The sequence below is a fragment of the Glycine max genome, chromosome 13 (assembly GCF_000004515.6).
Source record: "Glycine max cultivar Williams 82 chromosome 13, Glycine_max_v4.0, whole genome shotgun sequence".
NCBI classification, from domain to species: Eukaryota; Viridiplantae; Streptophyta; class Magnoliopsida; order Fabales; family Fabaceae; genus Glycine; species Glycine max.
This window is the reverse complement of record NC_038249.2, coordinates 2054930-2079614: the sequence shown is the minus strand read 5'-3', so window position 1 is coordinate 2079614 and position 24685 is coordinate 2054930. Positions and strand designations below refer to the sequence as shown.

General features: G+C 36.2%; 1 protein-coding gene and 1 long non-coding RNA gene across 3 annotated transcripts; one reads left to right on the top strand and one right to left on the bottom strand.

The window, feature by feature from the left end:
- Positions 1-290: 290 nt before the first annotated feature.
- Positions 291-14862, bottom strand: LOC100794474 (protein ACTIVITY OF BC1 COMPLEX KINASE 7, chloroplastic). Its single transcript, XM_003542127.5, has 18 exons — positions 14630-14862; positions 13095-13688; positions 12773-12916; positions 12516-12641; positions 11279-11366; positions 10810-10903; positions 10557-10650; positions 10304-10358; positions 10078-10169; positions 9724-9894; positions 8933-8989; positions 8748-8831; positions 8491-8575; positions 1678-1739; positions 1526-1600; positions 1278-1382; positions 882-1023; positions 291-775 (listed from the first exon to the last, which is right to left on the bottom strand). The coding sequence occupies exons 2-18, from the start codon at positions 13671-13673 to the stop codon at positions 702-704; spliced, it is 2127 nt and encodes a 708-aa protein (XP_003542175.1). The 5' UTR covers positions 13674-13688; positions 14630-14862; the 3' UTR covers positions 291-701.
- A 1243-nt stretch (positions 14863-16105) lies between these two features.
- LOC100781035 (uncharacterized) lies at positions 16106-17983 on the top strand. 2 transcript variants are annotated; one of them, XR_417512.3, is made up of 3 exons: positions 16116-16234; positions 16311-16401; positions 17278-17983. It is a non-coding gene; the product is annotated as an uncharacterized lncRNA (long non-coding RNA). The 2 variants fall into 2 exon arrangements; XR_001384401.3 differs by having other exon boundaries at positions 16106-16401.
- Positions 17984-24685: the final 6702 nt, after the last annotated feature.

The window sequence follows — 24685 nt, the reverse complement described above, 5'->3', positions numbered from 1 at the left end:
CTTTGGTGGAAACAAAAATGAAAGCTACATATCTTATGTAGTGATTAATTTTAATTACTAATATAAATATAAATCTCATTTAATAATTAATTTTAATTCATAATCAAATCGAGCACAAATCAGTAAACTACAATATATTGTTAATTATAAATATAAAATACAAGATAACATATCAAAACCATTCATTATTTTAATAATATATCAAATGGCTATTAAAAAGAGGTCCACCCTAAACCACATACTAGAATAGTCCACATTAGATTTGGTCGTAAACTAAATAAATAACACAATGAATGGAATGTCTTGTATATACAATAAACGACATGGTACGATGCAAACTAGTAAGATCAATATACAATTTGCCTCTAGGGCGTATACTTAATTTAACTTGGAGGATTGAGGAAGCCATAATTAGAATGAAAATGTGAAAACTAAAAGTTATTTGGCTAACTATTGTACCAATGGTTGATGAAAATTTCTTTTCTCCTTACAAAACAATGATATTCACTTTATCATGAAGGAACAGTTTCTTGCAGCTTCATTACCCTCCAATCATGTTTCTGTACAACTCGTACTCGTATATCTTATGCTTATGAGAAAAATATGAATGGAAAAAGAGATCAAGAATATATATATATATATATATATATATATCATGCATATGCTTGAAGCCCGAAGGAGTTGAATTTGGTGGGAACGAATTATATCATGTTCTCAAACTTGTCAAGTTTCTTCACCCGTTGCATAGACCTTAAAAATAGAGCCCCTAAAATGCCTGCAAATGGACAAGTAGATATCAATAAAATCACAAGAATACAGCTGATGTAAACAAGAACATGATCAAACAATATTTGAGAAAAGCTGTATGATATAACTGTCACCTGCACCAATGAATGATCCATTTGCAAAAGCTTGATTGCCTTGGCTACTCAAAGTGACACCAAGGTTTAGCAAGGTTCCCCCCAATACTGAATACATGGTAGCCATTTGTAATATTGTTGCTTTTCGAGCAGCTCTTTCAGACTAGCAAATCAAGTTACACAGCTTCAATTGAGGGAGAAAAAAGTTGCAAAATGTCTGCCTACTTTGGACAATTTAATAACCTTGAAAAATTGGAGTTAAAAGTCCCAGAACCTTCAACCGAAATTCTAAGTTGTTATCAAATTAATCCTAATTGAAAATGGCTTATCTCCACAAGAAAATGCAAGATCTAGTGTGATTCAATTTGGACATACTACATATACCATGTGAAGAAATCAAGAAAGAGAATTGCTCACCTCAAGTACTCGGACTCGGAGTTTCAGGTCTCCTGCCTCAAGTTGCTTGACAAATTCCTCTATTCTTTGAACTCTGTAAGGCATCGATATTGAATTGGTTCTTGCCTAGAAATGTTCCACGAGGCTTGTTAATTTAAGTGAATACACAATGACATGACTAAAATAATGGCTCCCATAAGATTTTTATATTGTAAATAAACATCATCTATAATGAAAAGCTAAATTGGAAGTTTCAAGTAATGTGGTACATCATCTGCTTGTTTCCTTATCTCCTCCACGAGTTGTGGCCCAGTCGGTCGCTTTTGCCTTATGTCTAAAAGTTCCTATAAGAAAAGTATATATTAGTACTACATTTTAACAGGGAATAAGAACAGAGTAACTGGTTATAGACTGTCTGAACCTGTGCATAAGGTGCGGCAATCTTCACAAAGGAGAAATCTGGATTGAGTATGTAACCTAGGCCTACAGAAAAATAAAATGTAAAATAAAGATTAATCAATGAAGAAAAAAAAACAGTATTGAAAAATATTGTTTTCTCATTCTCATGCTATTTATACTATGAGTAGGTTACTAGGTTTTAGTATCACTTGAATGGAAAATTAAAATTGAATATTATTTCTGATAATTATTCTGTAAAAATAATAGACTTGGAGGATAAATATGCAGAGTAGAGCTAAATTAAGAAAAAAATACTTTTGGATGTGTCCTAACCATATAATCAGTCCTAATATTCATATAATCAACAATGATTACACAATTATTCTAGTTGTGGAGTCTTACATCACTCATGTTGGTGAATGCCTATTCATTGCTGCCAAATAGTCCAAGTCACAGCCAGCCACCAGCATTTCCACCTATTAGCCGTAATCCCATCAATCATTATCGATCCATGTTGGAGAAAATGCTGTTTTGGGTCTTTCGGGAAAGCTCTAGAACTGTTCACCCAAGATAAGGATTCCCACCAAATAGGGATGATTCTACTGCAGTGAAAAAACAAATGTCCTGCTTTCTCTTCTGTACTTCTGCAAAATGGACAGCTTCTATCCATGACCTCTATTTGTCTCATGTGTAAGTTTATTTTAGTAGGCAACCTATCTCTAAGTAGCCGCCATGCAAACACTGCAAATTTGATTGGAACCTTTAGCTTCAACAGCTCCTCAAAAGCCCGATCCTGGATCCCCTCAACTACTTCCCCCCTCAACAAATTGTAAGCACTTTGCGCCGTGTATCGCTCACTTGGATCTGCCATCCACACCCACTCATCTCTTCTATGTATTTGGATAGGCTTCCTTTCAATATCTTTTAGGAAATTAATAGCCATTGGTATCTCATTATCGAACAATGGCCTCTTCCATGATAATTTCCACTCCCACGCCACTTCCTTATAGCCTCCCATCTGCTGGATTAATTGGTTTTGTTGACACGAAATTAGGAACAGTCTGGGGTATTTTGTTACTAGTGATACCTCTCCATCTATCCACTTATCCTCCCAGAATTTGATCCTGTCTCCGCGGCCAGCCCTTCACTGTATACTCTTTTGTACATCCTCACCTTGTTGTGAGGTTTGAAAAACCATCTTTAGGTCCTTCCACCAAATGGACTCATTGTTATCACGAGGTGCTTCATCCAAACCCCTCCAACCACCATATTTAGACTCCAGGACCCTAGCCCACAACTGTCCTTAATGCTGAAATAGGTTTCACCTCCATTTACCAAGCAGAGCAAGATTGAAAGTATTTATGTCCTTGATACCCAAGTCCCCTTTTTCTTTTGGGAGGCATACTGTCTCCCATTTAATCCAAGCAATCTTGTTTTGATCTGCTCCTCCTCCCCATAGGAATCTACATTGCAAACTGACTAACTTGTCCACCTCCTTCTTGGGAATCCCGAAAGAACACAAAAAATAAATGGGAATGGAAGTTAAGACTGACTGGATAAGCGTCACTCTCCCCCCAAACGAAAGGTGTCTTTGCTTCCACTTAGCTAATACTCTCTCACACTTTTTGAGAATAGGATCCCACAGCTGACCCCGCCTCGGATTTGCACCTATAGGTATTCCTAGGTAGACAAATGGGATGGACAGCAAACTACAATTCAAACAACTGGCTGCATCAAGCTTCCACCTATTCGACATACCAATTGCACCAAAACTGCTTTTTGCAAAGTTAATTTTGAGGCCTGATACAAGTGCAAAGGTCCTCAAAATTGCTTTAATTGCCTTGACATTCTCCATTGATGCCTCTCCAAAAAATATTGTGTCATCCGCATATTGGAGGATGCTAATATCGACATTGTTTGAGCCCACTGGGAATCCCCGAAATATGTTTTTCTTAACATCCTCTCTCACCAGTCCATTCAATGCCTCCGCCACAATATTGAAGAGGAAGGGTGCTAATGGATCCCCTTGCTTAAGCCCTCTTTGTGGGAAGAACTCAGATGAGGGACTACCATTTACCAATACCGAAATAGATGCAGATTTTAAGCACCCCTCTATCCACTAGATCCATTCGGAGCAAAAGCCCAACCTTTTGAGCATGTAGACTAGAAATTCCCAGGAGACCGAATCATATGCCTTCTCATAAACCACTTTGAAAACAATACACAGCTTTTGTCTTCTTTTAGCCTCTTCAGCCACCTCATTTGCTATCAATGCACTTTGTAACAGATGTTTGCCCTCTATGAATGCGAATTGTCTTTCATTTATTATAAGTGGCATAATCTTCTTCAGTCTGTTGGCCAGCAGCTTGGCCACTATCTTGTACATACATTCAATGAGTGATACAGGTCTGTATTCATCCAGAGCTTGTGGATTTTCCACCTTAGGGATTAAAACTATGAATGAGGCATTACAACCCCTTGAAAAAATTCCATTGACATAGAATTCATCCAAGAACCGCAGGACATCAGGTTTGAATAAATGCCAAAATCTCTTGATAAATTTGAAATTAATTCCGTCTGGGCCCGGGCTTTTCTCACTCCCACATCCCCAAACTGCATCTTTTACCTCTTCCTCCTGAAATCTGCCCGATAGCATGTCATTTTGGTGGTGGCCAATGGTTTGAAAGCAAATACTATCTAAACAGGGTCTATGTTGATCATCTTCTTGGAATCTATGGAAGAAAAATAATCTAGCTGCCTCTTTTACTTTCGCCTGTTCTTCAATCCATGCTCCATCAATCCATACTCCATTCAGAGAGTTACTTCTACGGCTTGCATTAACCATCAAATGGAAATAACGGGAGTTGCAATCACCTTCTTTTACCCATCTAAATCTCGCCTTTTGTCGTAGTAAAGATTCATGAGATTGTGCAGCTACCCACAAATCTTCTTGGAGCTGTTTTCTGATTAGCACCTCGATCTTGAGGAGATTGTGCAGCTACCCACAAATTTTCTTGGAGCTGTTTTCTTATTAGCACCTCGATCTTGAGGAGAAAGCTGTCTGTCAATTGTGCTCACTTCCAACTGATTTAACTCTACCTCAATCTTCTTATATTTCTTAAGAGTATCACCATACTGGTCTCTATTCCATGTCTTCAGCCTTTCTTTCAATCCCTTTATTTTTTCTTTAAGCATGTACCCTCCTCAACCCCTTTGCTGGTGGGACAGCCAACAAACCTGCACAATTGAATTGAAAGATTTGTCCAGGAACCAGCAGTCAAGGATCCGGAACGGCTTTGGGCCCCAGTCTACAAACTTGGACCTAAGCAAAACCGGGAAATGGTCAGAAAAGTTCCTATCCAGTGGGTGTTGTGTACTTCCGGGCCATTTGGCAAGCCATTCTGGAGATACTAGAAATTTGTCCAGCTTGCTCCTTGTAGCTCCATTGGGTTTGAACCACGTGAATTTTCTTCATACCCATGGCACGTCCTCTACCTCCAGCTCATCAATCCATTCATTAAACTTTTTGATATTACTCTCCTCCATCCCCCTTTGACAAACTCCCAACCTTTGCGAAAGATCTCTGATGCTGTTGAAGTCCCCTATAATGCACCATAGTCCCCCTTGATTTGCTGTTTTCAATTGTTTGATGGCATCCCATAGGATTCTTTTATTCTGCATGTCACATGGTGAGTATATGGTTACAATATGAACCTGCAGTGCCTCCTTAATCCACTGACCTGTCAGCCAAATGAACCCATTTCCGATAACTTTCATTTCTAATTTGAATGTTTTTTCACTCCACATGCATAGGATTCCCCCTGCTGAGTTAGATGTCGGTTGCGCCTCCCAGGATACTGTTGGATGTTTTTTCCCCCTGTTGAATGTTTTTTTTCTCTGCCTCTTTCCTGTCTCTATCCTCCATTATCATGATTTTCTCCACCATCCTCCCCTGGTCTTCAACTCCAATTGCCCCCAACTGTTTTGCTAATTCCCATATCTCTGTTGCTTCTTGCGTCTTATTTTCTCCTAAGCTTGTCTCCTCCACTACATCCTGATTTGTTGTTTCTCCTCTATAACCAGTATTGTGTTGGATGCGCAATCCTTCCTTGTCGCTGTCCAATAGCTGTTGCTGCTGTGGACTTATTTTATTTTGTTGTTGCTGGATGCTTGTTTTGTGTAGTGTTGGGCCAATGTGTTGGGCTTCAGAATTTGCCCATCCCTCCTTCACTTGCTTTTGACACCTCCTGGTTCGAGAGTACACCTTCCAAGAGGTAGCTGTAGCTGACTTATTAGTTGGTGGGCTGGAAACTTGGGGTGTTGGGGTTCTGGCAGGGGTGTGAATAGAAAAGGCCATGTTATTTGAAACTTCCTGTTCCACGTTGTGCTCACGTGCCTCTTTCTTCTTCCTACTAAGGTCCCGTGCCTCATACCCACTCATTATCTCTAACCCACTTTCTCTTTCATAGCTAGTATCCTGTTCTGCTGTGCCTTTGTCCCTCCCGACAACCTGTCTGCTACCAGCTTGGCTCCTTTCCTCATATGGAAGGTTGCCTCCAGTCCCCCTTGATTGGCACGCTGCCCATTCTGCATCGATACCCCCTATAAGGTCCTCTGCAGTTCCTTTCTGGCTCACCCCCTTTGTCCGCAGGAAGATACTCTTACCCGTTGGTCTGTGTTTCGATTCGACCGCTGGGTAAAGGCGAGTGCTGGTCTTCAATGCCCCCGCCATCGAAACTAGAGGTGTTCTGTCGTGGTCCATCGTTGTTTGGCTGCGCCTTCGTATCCCACGCACCAACATCGATCACCGGCTCATGTGATTTCTCCGTAGCCGGAGACCCCATGAAGCTTCCGTCGGAGTCAATTTATTCTGACGACGCCGTAACGCTGCTTCTTCTACACTGGCACTTGTCAGTGGTGTATCCGCGTTCCTCCAGTATGTGCACTTCATACACCTCTGAATCTATGTAGACATCTACAGTGTGCTGGATGGAGGGCTTCCATGGTGTTTTAATGAGCACCCGTGCTCTCTCCAGCAACCGGCGTTCATCAACGTCATCGTCAACCTCCACCAACTCTCCCATTACCCCCCACTATCTTCTTGATGGACATCTCGTCCCAGGCTAGGATTGGGATTCCCCAACACTGGACTCAGGTCAGCCTGTAGCCCGGACGCAGACTCGGCATCCACTTCTGCAACGAGTAAAACAGAGGAAGTGTGCCATGGCATTCTTCTTGAATCAGTTGTTCTGCTCTTGCGCCAGTCAAACCAAGTAGCAGGACCATGTCATCCCCCAGGTATTTGGTTGAGATATCCACTCCAAAATCCCACCTCAGTTCATCTTCCACCTTGTCAAACATCGTCGGGTTCGTCAATCTCCCTACCCAAGCTTCACTAAGCCATTTCAGCATGTCCAAAGAGGGCTCGAGGTATATTGATGATAGCCCACCTTCGCGGCTGTGTGATGCATTCTTATTTTCTTTCCTCGCAACCACCTCCGCGAAAGATGCGTGGTTTGTTCTTGCACCTTTTTGGATAGGACGAGATGCTTCGTTCTCATTCCTGTGCACTTGCTCATGTTGTTTTCCTCCCCTCTGTCTCCCATATCGTGGGATAATGACATATAGCTTCATTCCTCCGATAACAATGCTGTCCAGTTGCCTCTCAAGTATGTGCTCGTCGTCTACGCCTTTGAATCTAGCAAACTCATACCTTCGACCATTCTTGTTTCTTTTTTTGGATATGAATACCTCCCTCACGTCTTCCCATTTTTTGAATTGATACCACAGGTCCTTCTCGGTGACATCGTCGGAGAATCGCGTGAAATAGGAGGATGATATCTCATTTCGATCCCTCTAGTTTGTTTGGTTGTAGTATTGCTGTTGCCCATCCCCGTTCCTGGCTTGTGTCCATTGAGAACCCGCTCTCAGTCTCACTCTTTCTCTCTCGAATACCTTGCCTCTATGCCTAACTCTCTCCCACCCTCTGTTTCTCTCTCCTCTCATTCTCTCTCTACATAGACCTATTGTTAACACAATGCTTACCTTTGCTACTAAAGCAAGTGTCTCCTAGTAGTTAATTCCATATTTAGTAACTAATCTTGCATAATAACAAACCACTATACCATCATACTAATTATCACAATATAGGTCCACTTTCATTTTAATACACCAACTTTGGTGTCGGGGCCTTAGGTAGGTTGACCTTATCTATTTTACATGTGGTACACCAAGAAGAGGTGCTAGATCACATGCACATTAGAAAGGGTAGCCTCGATTGACCTGCACATTGGTACAGGCTCATGAAGCAAAGATAGAGGAATGCCATTAGAAGGAAAGAAGGATTCAGAGAAGGACTAGGCTTCTGGAATCCTATCCCCTTGAAGCTGAGGATGAATGAAGTATGACTCATCTTCATGAAAGGTGACATCAATAGAAACCTAAAAACGATGAGTTGAAGGATGATATAATTTCTATCCCATTTTGTCAAAAGCATAACCCAATAAAACACCCTTGATAGCACAAGGATAAAGCTTGTCACAATGAAAAGTTACATAAGAAATAACTGCCAATAATAAATCTAAATCTAAGGTAAATAATTTGGGATCTGTCCTAACCATATCAAATAATCATGCACTCTACAAAAATTATGCATTTATTCTAATTGTGAAGTCTTACAGCACTATCCACACAAAAAGGTGGAATATCATCTTATAATGCACAAACGAATGGGAATTTAAATTAATAATATACAATGGGTAAATTAAAGAATAAAAATACTTCAAAGAATGATCACCAATTGAGAGAAAAGAGTAGGGAAGAGAAGGGAGTAAACCTTCAAGTGTAGAAAATGCTCTAATAACAAAGGTGAAGGTAGATGGAAAACGGAATGGCTGGTCTTGTGCTATTGCAAATAAATCCTGCCACAAAACTCCATCAATAAGTATAAACTCTGTAGAAAATTTGCAAAACCCTAGAAAACCAAGGATTTTCCATCTTTGGCCGATCCTCATTTACAGTGAAATAATCACCCAATAAAATTATGAAGGAACTAAGCTATTATTGATTCAATACTACTAAATACTCACATACCTCCCCAATTGCAGATAAAGTCTGTTGTTGATCTGGTGTCTGGCTTAGAAGATTGTCCAAGAAAAATTGTATAGATCTCCTCACCTGGAAGCCAAATAAAGAAACTTATAAGATCAAGATATGAGTCATAATTTCAAACTGTTAAATGATCATCTTATAAGAGTACAGGTACTAAATATCCTTACTGATGACAGGTCACCAGTGGGTTGGAGTGCTCCCAGATCTATAAGGCATTGCATAACCTGCACCATTGTCAATAAAAAGTTAGAGTAAATGTGAAAGGGGCCCCGGAAATGTTAAGTTCAAGTTCTGAGTAACTTCAAATTCCTTATTCTGGAAACTGTCACAGGTTAATCAGTTATAAATATACAATTGTAGTTGTACTAAAAACAGAAGGACAAGTCAACTATGAAATTACTGTTGAAACAAAAGTTTAAGGGAAATTGTTACCTCCATCTAGAACACTGATTTCTCAATTCTAGCATAAATCAATAGCAAACTTATATCCTACGCACTAGATAACTATCAGCATTCAGCAGTGACACTTATCCATCCATCTATTCTAATGTGTTTAATATGCAAATGATTCTAGACTTACTGTGATGCAAACCCCTTTCTATGGATCAAAGTTCAGCATCATAACCTTGAATATCTTTGGATGAATTTTCAAGAAAATATAGAAAAGAAAGTGGATTGAGGTCTAGAAGTGATAGAACAATGCCACAATCCTTAAAGATAAGAATTGATAGGTTGAGCTAACCTCAACATATGTTGATGAATCTTGATTAGTATTGTGACATGTACAAAATGGATATTGATTTCACATGAATGCTCAAATTGTACATAAAAAATGTTTATATACCTTAGTCCCAATATATCACAATATGGGGGTCAAGTTAGAGTTAGGTCCATGAAGACAAAAACGGAAAACATGTCTCCAGTTTTTTCAAAGATGCAAGTATAGTAGAAACTAGACCTTTTTGGCATCCTTCTCATAAACAGCATAGAACAGTTCAAGCAGTCTCTCTCGGGTGAAAGATTTTATCTCCCCCATCATGCCAAAGTCATAATAAATAATTGCTTCGTCAACATCAACAGCAAGATTTCCAGGATGTGGATCAGCATGAAAGAAACCCGTTCTCAATATCTGAATGACAAGATTTAATACTCAAAATACTTTTATCTACAACTATCATGAAGCAACAATGTCTTTTTTCTGTTTATAAAAACACAGGAACATAGGAAACTAAACATTCACATGAACCAAAGAGATGAATATATTGAATATTGAATATTAGATCAAGTTTCAGAGAGAAACAAGGCCGTGTACCTGAATCAAGTATGCCTCAATAGTGTGAGATGAGATTCGTAATCGATCATAACCACGTGAAGCTAACATATCCACTTCATTTATTTTGATACCTGTTTCCAGATAGTAAAACTAAAGTTCAATGGCATGATGACATACAACCCTTGAAGAGAGAAAATTATTTATTAGCTTCCATTTGTAAGGAAAAAGAAGAAAACAAGTAATATACACTAGTCAAGTTGACAACCTGGTGCATACTCCAATGTCAACACCTTTGATGCAGTATAATCCCAATAAACCAGCTGCAAAGGTGAAAATGAAGGATAGGGAGTTAAAATTAACATTGGTGCTAGACATTAGTGATTAATATGTGCTACATTCAACGTGTTTAAAACATATTAGGCAGGAAATTAGGAAGACAGGAGAGGTAAATTAAGTTTCAAGGAAGCTGAAACTATCTGAATATCCAGCAGGATGTAGTATTGCAACAAGAAACATACAGGTACTCGGACCCACTTTATGTTTCGAAAATCTCGGCGGAACCTATCAGCATTCTTTCCTTCATTTATATAATCTATTTCTTGATACAAAATCCTGAAAAGTAGCATGTGCAGGACAATATAAATTACTTGAGGCAAAATACCAATGACACTGTAATTAATGATAGTAGTTAAATGAAGCCAAAACAGGTTACTAAGAGTCTAAGACTTTAACATGCAATGTTGCTTCAAACATAATGTTTGTATTACTTACGTTGCACATTCTTCATATATACCAACCCAATCTCTCGTTGGACCACCTAGAGTTTCACTTCTCTGAAAATATTCTGCAATCAGCTTTAAGTTTTCTGGACGGACAAGCAAACTTGTTAGAGTAAAGCAAAATTTCAACAACTACCAAGCTTTAGTCTCACTAGTTGACCATAATTGGTATCACTAAAGCTCAAAACAATGATAAAAAATAATTCAACCAGATCCATTGATCAGACTCAATTATATAAAATTCAAGTAGCGTCACTTTGAAACAATATTTATATTTATAAGACTTCAAAACAAGATAAAACAAATAAATAAGGATATCTTTTCTTTGAATTTGTTGAAAACCATGTATGGAAGTATATATCTTTTCTTCAGAAATCCTTTGATCCATCTCAAGTGTGACAACAACTTTATCAAAATCACAACATTTAGCAAATGGAAGAAACAAAATGCCCACAACTTACGCAAGTCAATGTCAAAAAGCTTCTTTAGGCCAGGCCTTTGAACTTTGACAACTACTTTTTCTCCATTGTGTAGAATAGCACGATGAACCTACAAATAGGGCCCCCAAAATTGAAGTAAAAAAGAGCTTAATTATCTCATCTGATTGTCTGTACTACAAAGCAGTTGCTTCCAAATTTAGTGTTCTAGCACTATGTGAAGGCCACCACTAATATCAACACATTAAGATCATAATGGAACACCAGTTGATAAAAGTAATAAAAGATGGGAGACATAAGATTGGTTGGATGGTTAAGGGAGAAGGGAAGAGGGGAAAAGTCGCGGATTTGATCCCCTCTACTAGCTAACATTCTAACAAACTAACATTTGCCGATAAAAAAAAAAGTAATAGAAGAGAATATTGAACACTGAAATCACACACAATACAGCATACACTTGCTGTCCTAGATAAAAAAAAGTCTCTAAATAAGAACCTTGGGAGAACCACACCACAAAAGCTAGCTGTTGTAGTTGGAGAGCCCAAGGCCTTGAGTCCCACATTGGACTCAAGTCCCATACTTGCAATTGGATCCTAACATCCCAACACACTCCACAGCCCGAGTGCCCACATGAGCTGGCTGTGCACTAGCCCTTTGACTAATCCCAGGCGAACACAATAATGCTGGCATCACCACCTGTGCCGCTTGTTTGCAGCTAAGAGACATGGTGGAAGGCTCTGAAATGAATTGATAAGCACCCAAGCACTTAGGGAACCCACCCTCAAAAGCTAGCTGTAAAGGGGGGGAGAACCAAGCACTTAAATACTACACCGAGCATCTCATACTAGTCAATGTGGGACTTAGGAACCCATAATACCCAAGTCCCTATCAGTCTCGTATGACACAAATACAGCAATACAATTACTGTCCAAGAGACAAAAGTTCCCTACAGAGAGTATTCTCTGTCCACAAATTACAAATAACTTCAGTCTGACTAAGTACACAACATACTATTAAATAAATACTCCTAATACATAACTACCGGCAGTTATTTTCTACACATAACTACCATTCTGCAATTTTTAATACAGAACTGTTTTTTAAAGCAGCTATCTGAGTTTCTAATACAGACCTGATTTCTAAGTCGGTTATTTTCTACACATAACTGTCATAGCTGCTGCTAACTCTAAGTTCCCATCAGATCGCTAGTTAGAATACAAGAAAAAAGAAAAGGATGATTGTCTGCATAGGCATAATTCACCTGACCAAGACTAGCAGCAGCAATGGGCCGATCTTCAAACTCTTTAAACAATATATTAATGGGAGCTCCTAATTCACTCTCAATAAAGCCTCTTGCTTTCTTTGGAGAAAATGCGGGGACCCTGTCCTGCAGAATGTTGCATTAAGAATAAAAATTATTAATATATTTAATCTGGCATCCAAGTTTATTAATAATCTAAATTAAAGAATCACTTACAAGCCTTGTAAAAAGAAGTTAACAAAAATCTACAAAAGTACCTGCAATTTTGCAAGCTCCTCTACAAATTCACGGGGAAATAGATCCGACCTTGTTGATGATAACTGTCCAAGTTTAATGAAAGTTGGACCAAGCTGTAATACACACTCCCTTAGCCATGCAGCAGTTTTCCGCCTTCTGCTTTTCTGAAATGCAATATTAAAATACTTCAAGTCAGCAAAGCAAAAACACAACAGAAACTTAATCAGTTACAAAACTAATTGGGATGAGTGCTGGAGAAATGTTTGTTGAGAGGGTCTCCACCGGCAATGATTAAAGTCAGGAAGAGAAGAATTTGGCAACAAAATAGCTTCCGGAACCTACCTGTTTTTCTTCTGTAAAGTCACCCAAATATGCCCATTTTGCATTGTCCAACAGAACTCGAATACGTAAAGAAATAACAAAAGACCAAACATCAATTGATCTTTGCAAGGAATTGTAATTTTCATTGGCCCAACTGAATCCTTCATCTGAGGGCAAAACTTTTAGCTCTTCCAGTGGTGGAAGTTCTTTAGAGGTTGTAGATTTCTTTGTCTTTGTCAAGGCCAGGCTAGGATCTCTTTCTACCAAACTTGCTCCATTAACAGCTTGCTTTGAACCCCTCGCCATTTCCACTTTATTCTCTGACATTGTCTTTCTTTTCACTACCTCATTTGCTGGAACCATTTTAACAGCTCTACCATTTGTACCATATTTTGATGGAGGTAATTCTGTCTGTCGCATTTCTACCAGGAACCTAGGAAATTTATCATTCCCTGACTTGTAAGATTTTGACCTTCTATTCTTTGGCAATTTATGAACTGAAATTGATCCTGGAAAACTGAGATTGTGTGGTGCTCTTCGTTGATTTCCCAACTTTATATTGTTGTAATAATAACCATTCAAAGCCATTATTACTGCCATTCAAGATGATGTTACCTTGAAAAACATCAATACAAAAAGAAAAAGAACAATAAATGTCCAGTTAGTTCTTAACACAAGAAAAAAAAATCAAGATATATGGAAGCACAAAAGAACAAGGCATAAAGGAGACTAAAGAGAGGGTCGATTGAGGTTGAAGGATCAGGAAAAAATTCCAGAAAAGTGTTAAGAATTTCAGATGGTAAACAAGAAATAAATGAAATTCAATTAATTTGGCAACACCTCCATGTGCCAATGCCATATCTTTCTCTTCACCAGGTTTAAGAGAATCAGTAAGACAGCAAACATGTGATGTTGTGTAGTTAAACAGGGCCAACACAATTTTTGGGGTTGAAAGAAAGAAAATGTTCTTCATACAGGAAACCAACCAATAAAACATAAAGGTAATGAACTCCATCTCAGATATAAACTTTTTGTTTCGTTTCTGACAGATATCCTTCAATGGAGCCAATCTTGCTCTTTTCACGGTCAAGTACTAAATGTGAGCATATCTTCCGGTATAGACTAGCCACTTTGTTAGACACAATTTGTTGTCATATATCAAACTTAAATAAGAAAAAGAAAATCCTAAAGCCAACTAGGAAAAGGTTAGAGTTTTATCAGTTTTTTTTATCAGCTAAAAGAAATTCATTAAATGGAGTACCCCAACCCATATACAAAAGTTAGAGTTTCATATACTCCCAACACAAAACATAAGAACATCGTATAAAGCAATAGAGAAACCTATACTCCATTGGACATGAACAAATTTTGCTCAGAAATTCAAAGCAACTGGAATCACAACGTTGTAACTTAACCCTTTGAATGAGACTCCCAGAAAGATTAAGTTTAATCAAATTTGCAAGGAAAAATCACATGCCCACATGAGATAACTTACAGAATAACATTACCAAATTGATAGAAACAATTCAGGTTGAAAGTGGAAATTTGTTACATACCTGGGACAACAGAGACACCCTCCGCAGAGAACACAGAGGTACTAGGATGTTCTGGCTTCAAATAAGTTTTAACGTTCAGGCTAGTAGTGGACTTGGAACACGTAGCAATATTATACAGATTTTTTTAATAATTCGTTCTTTTTTTATTTCATTTAAATTATTTAAATTCGGTATAAAGGACAGAATAGAAGTGGGATCTTTCAACTTCCACCATTCAGATGGTTTGGGTGCATGTGGGTCTCTTTGCACCGCATGTATCTAACTCTTCGGTCGGAAAAATAATTGGAACTCTTTGTGCCGGACAGTTATATTTTATGTTAGTAAAACACCATCAAGTGTTTGGTTTTACCGGTACTCATTCTCTTAATCAAAATCTCTACCTGGAGTATTGAGTTGAAAAAATGTAATTAAAAAGTGAGACATCATTAAATATGATCAATTTAAATTTAATTTTGGAAGTAGATTAATCATTAATAAAATTAATGATATTCTACATCAATGTTATCATAAAATAAATTAAGATAATTTTGTAATTTAACCTGTAAAGATCTTGACTTACATCACTTAATAATTTATACAAGACTTAAATATAATGATAAAAAATATATAACTTAAATATGTTTTTTAGTTTCTTCAATTAAAATTTGTATTCTTCTAGTCTCTTTAAGTTGTAAAATGGGTTTTTTAGTCCTTCCTGATTGATTATTTTTTACAATTTGGATGCATAATTTGTAACAAGTTTTTTTTATCACAAATATAAATTCTATTTTGAAGGACTAAAAGATATAAACCTCTAAATTTAAAGGATTTAAAATATATTTAAGCATTAAAATATGAATTTTACCAATTAAACTGATAAATTATATTGTAATTACTTGTTGTTTTAATTGCTGCTAATAAAGCTTGAAAAAAATTATAATAAGAATTAAATAGTGTAATATAATTAAATAATCCTTATTTTAATATGTTCTAAAATATCTCGTTTAAGTATATGTTAAGAGTCCTATCCTTGACTATGTGAATAGAGCAACACATATGGGAGATGAATTTTCCTTTACGTGATAATCCGATACTTTACTTCTTTGAAGGATTAGTCTCATAAATTTTGTCGGTAGGATATCTTACTTTCAGAAAGAAAAAAAAAATCTCAAATGTAGGCTAAAAATATTTTGCTTAACCCAATTATTTTAACCATTTTAATTTTATTATGAACACTATTTGCATAATTTATTTGTTTAAACAAATATTCTACCCACGGTATTAGAAGAATACCTTATAAGTTAAAATTATCTCTTTCTATTGAATATTATACTCAAAGACCAATATATGGGAATGAATCTCCTCAATTTATAAAAAATTGGAGAATTTCAATTTAAACAAATAATAATCGGTAGATTAAAATTAATGGTTACGATGAATTTTAACAAAATTCACTGTTTTACAGTTTTACTTCACATATTTTTTAAGTCAGTCAAAGGTTGCTTCCTTTTACAACTTCTTTCATGTTATCTTCCTATGGCTAACAAGCAAGTAGTACATCTTTGGGAGTGCGACTTATGGAGGGAGAGGCGAATTTGTCCAAGCTTATGCTCACTTCCCCGACCGGTAGGTGCATAATTTGCTATAAAGCTATTTATAAATTGAGGAGATCCATTCCCCTCTTCCTTTTCTTCCTTCGTAGATTGAAAGAGAATATTCTTCCATGGCCTCCAAGCGGATTCTAAAGGAACTCAAGGACCTCTAGAAAGACCCTCCAACCTCTTGCAGTTCCGGTACATTTTTCCTCTTCTCTTTGCCCCCCTTTTGCTCTGTATCTATCCCAAACCCTTATTAAGCTTCATATGTTGCTCAATCTATGAATTTTTGGAATTTACACGTATGTGGGTCGTTGTGTATTTTTCCCCCTCCTTGTTTTGTAAGTTTGTTAGGGTTTTGTTATATGTGTTTCTAGATGCTGATTTACGTACGTTAATGTAATAAATTTACAATCTTTAAGGAAGTAGGATGAGATATTTGTTATAAGCTTCACTTCCTAGGTAGTGACCTCAAAAGATTATTGTCAATATGATGTTTTGTGAGACTTTTCTGGTAGTCAGAAGAAGCTTTTCATGGTTAAGAGTGATAACCAACGATTCATAAGTTTGTTGTATCTTAACTTTGTTTTTAATTGTCTCAAATTTCTTCATTTTTTTTAAAACTAATTCCTCTCTGTGTTCTTTCTACTGAAGTTGAAATCCTACAAGTGTTGTGACTGTTTAGGAATTAGAATCTCTCTAGTCTCTATTGCCTTCTTTTGTTAGAGATTTTCTCTAAGTTTGTGTTATGGATTTGTAACAACTATCATGGATTGAAGATAGAGAGACTATTGTGATTATCTCTGTCTTTGGTTGCTGAATCCATTGAAAGATAACTCTTACTTTAAGATTATATTTGGCTGGGATTATTATCTTTCTAGATGTTTATTATGTATCTGAGTTGTATGAATGTGTTCATTAAACAAGCAGATATAAGTTGTGAGTCTGTATATATTTGAATATTTTATTTAAACTCCATTCTTTTGTCTGTTACACGTTATACATTATTTTCTAATACTATATTTGAAATCAATGTTAAGTTTGTTATTTTCTAATGATTATTACATTTCATAGGTCCCGTAGCGGAACATATGTTTCATTGGCAAGCAACTAAAATGGATCCCCCTTATAGCCCTTATGTTGGGGGTGTTTTTCTAGTTACTATTCATTTTCCTCCAGATTATCCATTCAAGCCACCCAAGGTATTGGCCTAGTCTTGCCCAATACAATTTCAACTATTCTGCCTTCATTATATATACTTGGAGAATATTGAACTTCTTTTTGTATATATTGTTAAAATTTCTATTTTTCCTAAATTTCAGAAAATCCGTACAGTTTTTTATTTAGATTTTTTGGATTCTTATCTTCAAAGATATTAAATTTTGCTTTTTTTAATCATCCAATGTTTTTGTTGTCATAAGACTAAAATTGGTGTCTATATAAGCTTTTCTTTTCACAACTACAACTGCATGTTGGGTCACAAGAGGGAAACTTTTGTATTGAAATGAGATTTTTGAAAGGATTTAAAATTGCATCAATATTGTAACTTGTCAAAGATAGGAAGCAAGAACCAAGATGAGCAAGACTGCAAGAGGAGAAACTTTTTAGTTGATTTTGTTCAAGAACTGAGATGTGCCTAAAGTTTAAGATGAAAAATTCATTAGGAAAATTTATGCATTGAAATCAAACTTTTGTCTTGAAATGAGACTTGTATTCTTATAATCTTATACCTTTTGTGCTATTTAATGATATTTGTAATGAGAATGAGAATTTTTATTAACTTGAGATTCTTCTTGTCTTTAAAGTTGTTGTGATTTATTGTATCTATATATATATTGAAAAATGGTACAAATGGTACTTCAACCCAAGTACATAAACACATAGATTTCATGAAAAAAAAATGCATCTTGTGACTGTGTTGCTACCTATTAGCAAAGTACTTGTGTTACTACCTATGTATAAAAAGACATTATAAATAAATAGTAACTTAAGACATGGGCAACAAAATATTGCATTTTCTTTTCAATTTGTCTTGAGCCCACATGAATTCCTCCAACATTTATTCCATCATTTCAGTGCCTTAAATTATAAGCCCCGCAGTTATAACATTTGAGACTATTGCCTTTTTTTTATATTTTCCAACCACCTATTAAGGAGAATACCATTGACAAAAGTTTTTGACATCAATTACAAAATATGATCACAAATATCTTTATACATTTCATTAGCTAATATGATCACAAAAAAATTCCACCAAAAAAGGGATCATATATACGTTTCATCCAAAAGATACTAATATAAATCCATGAAACTTAGATCAAGTGCAACATGTGATAAGAATCTAGTCAAGGCTAATCAAAGATTCTTAAAATTTATGTCATCTAATGTTGAAACATCTCTATTATCAAGGGGTGTCTGCATCATAATAAGACCAAATACCCAACATTACAAACTAAAAAAGAAGGAAATATAATGTAAGTTAAGTGATTGTCCCATCAAGAATGATGTGAACCTAAATTGATTCTCAAATGTTTGAGGTAGATCATAACATGGAGCTGTCGAAGACTGGATTTCACATGGTTCATAATCCTAAAGTTTTCATAACAAATTAACATATGGTTATAACAAGGAACAAAAAATAATGAATAAGAAATAATTTGTATATGAATAGTTATACACACACACATACCCCTTAGATGTTTGACTTTGTGATTGACCCTAGTTAGAGCTTTTTTCTTCTTCTTTAATTGTAACACAGACCAACTTTTGAAATTTTTTTGGTTGTGCCTCTTTATGCTAGGTCGTTTCTTGAACCCCTTAGGTTGTGTATCATCATTGATCGCCAATGCAACGGCATCATCCTTGTTCTTGTAAATGCTATGTGCTTGTAAGCGAAGCTCTTTTATTTTCTTGCACATGACATTTGTACTTTCCTCTACCAGCTGACAATATTCTTTAGAAAGAGATACATCAGATGCCACCCTAATCAATTTAGATGCCAAATGTTGATACCTCCCTGTGCTAGAAAGTCTAGGATCATCTTCAACCTCTCTTCCCCTAAAATCATGTATAATGCCACTATGACCTTCTCTTGCCACCTCTTAAGAATGTAATTTTTTGGGAACAACCTTTATATCATTTGCTTCAAATACTTTCAATGCATGAGAACAACATATACCAGTTGTCTCAAATTTTTTACAACTACAAGATATAGATATTGAAGCACGATCAAATAAAACTTTCGAGGATGTTTCATGGTTGATCCTTATGATGATATATTCAAACAAAGGGAGTGATTCATTTCTTTGTGAAATGCAAGAGGTGAAGAATAATGCAAACTCTTGTTGGAATAAATCAAACACAACGTGTGTGTAAACTTTTCCCATTTGTTTCAATATTGGAGACATTTCATATTTCAACTTTACTAGCTTATGACAATAGTCATACTCACAAACTAGCTCATTGTAACACTTTTCCTCAACAAATCGTTCAAAGTGACAAAAGAATTTCTTTATATCAACATCTGGCTTGAGGTGTTTAATTCCGTTTTGCATCAAGTGCCATGTACATAAACCATGATGTGTCTTAGGCATTACTTCAACAAGTGCCTTAGCCATTGCTTGGTCTTGACCAGTGAAAATGGTCTGAGGCTTTTTATGACTATGTGCTTCCAAGAATGTCTTAAATAGCCATTTGAAAGATTCATCCATTTCATCATATAATAAAGTTGTACCAAAGATTACTAAACTCCTATAATGGTTAAAACCTGAAAACAAAGCAAGTGGCCTATTTGCTTGATTGGTACAATAAGTAGTATCCAAAGAGACAACATCACCAAAATACCCGTAATCCAACACCATTTTTGCATTTGCCTAGAATACATTTGTGATTTGTTCATCGATGTCCACCTGGTATGCATGAAAAAAATGAGGGATTCTCTAATAATTATTGTTGAAAATATTGCAGTAGACAACCAACTTTCCTGTACACCATATATCTTTGTCTTTTTGCTTTCAGATAATTCTTTGCATCTAACCGAGTATATCCAATATTAGCTTTATGCCCCGCATGTGTGCTCATAAGTTGAAATGATGCCTTCTGGCATAATTCAGAGTCTTCACCTAACTAAATCTCGTGAGCTTGAACTTCTGTTATTTTACGATGTGAAGCAAGCATGTGTGTTGTCTCTGGAAGTTGTAATGGGTGGTTATGCTTTTCTACAAACTCATGGATTATATATTTTCTATTCTTCCCCAATGACAAGCCAACTCTTACAAAACAATTAGTTCTGGTCTCAGTTCCGTGCTTGGTAGCTTTTCCATCTCTTTTATCTAGCTTTCTAATCCCTTCCTTGTAACAAACATATCTATAAGAGGTTATAACACCATCTTCCTTTCACTTGTTTTTGAATTTCTTTCTAACTCCAAAACCTATTTTCTCACCATATTTACTCCAAAGTTACCATGCTTCTTCTACATCTTCAAACTCTAAACCAATTTTTGGCTTCCAATCACCATTTTCTTCTGTCATGTTTAGTATCCTAATTCAAAAGGAAAAAAAATACACTCAACGTTTTATTAATAATAAACTATTAATTTGGTACTTATTTTTATAAGGCACTATCATATTAATCATCACACCGCTCATGATTTCACTGAAGAGAAGCAAGTTTTATTGATTAAAAATACTCAAATTTTTGTATTTTAATTCAGCAGATATAACATAAAAAGTAAAATATACAGGAAAAAAGAACAAGATGAAGTGCAAACAATAGTGTGGATTAAAGGTGCACACATACCTGCTAAATTGGACTAGGACCAAATTGTGGAAAACAATGCGGAACACCACCACTGCCCAAATATATAAAATGAATCGGTGTCTGGAAGATCCAAAATTAATAAATTACAATGTAAAAAAGAATTTTAAAATTACACACCTACTGGCCCATCAGTGCCAGAAAATGCATTCCTTTCTCTCTCTTTTCCCAAAACCCTCACCTAAAGCACTAACCCTCCTCCTCCACCCCCCACGACCATCAATGACCATCAAGATTTTTCATTGCTTGCCGCTAGACCACCACATGGAGAGGAACACTTTAATCAAAGCAGAATCTTCAAAACCCATCTTGAGGATTCAATAGAGAACGAAGCTCTCAACCCTCCTTTCGTGGTTTCTTCGATGTAACCATGATTTCTTTGTCTTCTCCTAGTTAGATTGAGCCTCTCTTAGTATCTCTTGTGATCTAGGTACCGTTATTGGATTTTTTACACTTTGAAAAACCTTTAAAAAGGAGACGTTGTAAAAGTTGCTTTTTTATAAAATTGATATCGTTTTTGTGACTTTTGCTAAACCCCAATCATATTGGCGTGATCAGAATTTCAAAAAGACATCTCTTTGATGTATAACCCAAAAACATCATTTTAGTCACTTCTAAAATTGAATGGGTATTTGGTCTCAAATGTTAATATTAACCTTGTCTTTGATATCTATATTGAATTTTCTTTGATTTGGTATATAGAGCTCTGCTTTAGGACCAAAGGATGCAAACCTAAGAGATCTCAGAACAACACCGTGAGGAAATAATGGAGAAATATAGATAGGCGAGAGGAGTTTATTATTTGTTTACAGTTTTCGATACCATAGTTAGGGTCAGGGAACCCAATTATGGGGATTGTTAACTCATTGGCAAGTGTACCAAGTTGTCACAAGTAGTAAAGTTAAAATGAAAGTTTGAGTGTCGAATTCACAAGGATTTTGTTTGTACTTGGATTGGTGTATACCTAATTTTTAAGCAAAGAATTGAAGAGAAGGGAAATGAAAAGTAAAGTAAGATTATCAAGCACAGGAAAAATTTAGGAAAGATAAGAAAAATGAACACTTTGATGTGAAGGTCAATTCAGAATGCAAATGTGTTGCGGTCTAGCATACCAAAACTACTTTAGATGTAATGTTAATAATTTTTCTCTATTTAATATTATCCCAATTTTTACCTACATCTACTCTGATACTCTAACCCTTATTTTCTCTCCCAAATCCCTTTGCAGAGATAAAGCAGTAAATTGCATTAAGAATAGAGATCCATGAACAGGCTAAACAAAATCACTCTATCCCTAGATATGATTCATTTAGATGCTCTTTCCCAATTCTTTAGAAAATAAACACTTCCCAATGCCTAAATCCTAAAAAGATGCATGAGTATGGATGATTAAACCACAATCAATAACAATAAGCATATAAAAGGAACAATGAAAATTGGAATTGCATTCAATAGATAGTAGGAAAAGAGAATTACATTACAAGAGTTTGGTTGTTAGGCTCCCAACAATGGGGTTTTAACTTCTCATTGTCATGAGAGACTTTACATTTTAGGAGTTAATGGGGATGGAAGAAGAATAATAGGGATGGAGAAGGAGGGAAGAGATGGCTCTAGATAGAGTTTCCCCTATTGAGATGCTCAGGGTTTTAGGTGTATTAAGTAGAGAGCTTTAAGTCTTGGTGTGTCTTTCTCCTTGGCTTGCTCCTCTTTTTATAGTTGTACTTAGCTTAAAATTCACACGACCTCATGCTAAGTGTGACAATTGTGCTTAGTGAGTATGGCGGTGATCACGCACTTAGCGCGAAGTTCGCGCTACGCATGCCTTCAAGTTTCTTTGTGGGCCTACTTCGCGTTAAGCTTGAGCTGGTCGCTAAGCGAGGCATCGCACTGGGCGTGTCTTGTGCGCTAAGCAAGATGCTCTCTTAATTCAACTTCTTCTTCAAGGCTTTAATTTAAGTTTCTGCATCAATTTACCTCAAAAGCACATGTAATTTCCCTTCTTTTGAATCTTGCTTATCAAAAACTAAAATGATATTAAAATCCTTGTTATTCTCTTAAAAACAAACAGTAAAGTAGAGGAAATTTAACCATTCTTGTCTAATTTGACTATCAATTAAACCTAAATTTTGCAGTTATCAAACTCCCCTAAATTGAAATATTAGCTTGTCCTCAAGCAAAAGAAAAATTATGACAAGTTCTAAATATACCAATTACAATCCATGAGATAACCGCGTATCATTTCAAACCTTTTAATAACTACTTCTCAAGCTTACACTTGTCATGATCTCGTAATGCAAGTGTGACCATCAGCATGGTAGGTTTACCATGCATCATTCATCACAAGGCTAGTGTTTCTCTCAAGCATACAAGTGTCTTGGTTATGAGTGTTTTTAATCCCAACAACTGAAAATAATGTTCCCAACTTTGCACATCATCTTAGTTAATGCAATCATACATACATATTGTGGATCACTAAGGACTTTTTAAGCTTGTAACGTGGCTGGACTAACAAGGAAATCATGATTTTTCTTTGGATTCAAAGTTAGGTTCTAAGAGAGCACACAATCCATATTTTCCTGACAACCCACAATTCATATTTCACAGCCCTAAACTTATTTATTTTCTACTCTTAACAGCACACAAAATTCATTTGGTACATAGTTTCTTTCAGCTCTTTATTTGTCATGTGAATCAACATTTTTAAAAAAAATTAAAATAACAATAGCATTGTAGCAACTTATCACATACTGCAATTTGCATTATATGTGTGTTGTTATCAATGTCCCTGAAACAAAAATCACCCAAGAACTCTCCCCCAAATTGGGGTCAAATTTGTTCTAACCCATAAGTGCTCTCCTGGAACCTAAGATAGAGTGGTTATTTGATATTAATTCCATTCGACTTAGGGTTCAATGAAAATTTATATACATTAGGCTCAGCAGGATACAAGGGATGTATTCTAATGACAGGTTGGCTATTTGGCCAAGTGCCTGAGAAATTTAAAAACAAGGCCTTGATCATTTTCACATTATGTATGCACTCAAACAATCTAAGAATCATGCAAAATTAGGAAGTCAAAGTCCGTCGTTCTCTCACAATTTAACGTTCGCACAACTCACCGGACATTTATGAAGTACTCAGTTTACCATACCATGCTTTATGTTCAAACGTGCTAACCTCTTCACTCTTGTGCTTTTAGTTCATACTTCATCACTCACAATGACACCTGCTCACACAAGAATTATAATTTTCACAATAACATCCATCAGTACACAGTTCGCCTCAGTCATGTAATTGATTCATCCAGAACATGTCCTAACCAATCAATGAATACCTACATCTCTATCATGCATCACTAACTTATTAAATGACTGAATTTAAACTACTCGAATTAAACTGTTGAAAATAAACTGTCATTGATGCAAGAAAGTACAATGAAATTAAAAGAAAATAAAATAGAAGTAAAGAAAAATAAAGAAAATAAAATAAAAATCCTGGTCAAAGTCAAAATAGGCCTTAGTCTTGTGTGGGCCATGGATCTCAAGCTCTCTGAGCAACTGTGACGTCTACAACGTAATCTGTGTCTACCTCGACATCTGCAACATCTCTAGTGTCAAAGGTGTCACCCCCCCCCCCCCCCATCAGAAGAGAGCTGGACTCCTAGCT

Excerpts from the sequence above, each read along its gene's own strand:
- LOC100794474 (XM_003542127.5), bottom strand. The coding sequence starts at position 13,673 with ATGGCAGTAATAATGGCTTTGAATGGTTATTATTACAACAATATAAAG. Across the intron at positions 11,367-12,515 it reads CTGCTGCTAGTCTTGGTCAG|GTTCATCGTGCTATTCTACA; the intron begins GTGAATTATGCC and ends CCCTATTTGTAG. Across the intron at positions 1,383-1,525 it reads TAAGGAAACAAGCAGATGAT|GCAAGAACCAATTCAATATC; the intron begins GTACCACATTAC and ends GAACATTTCTAG.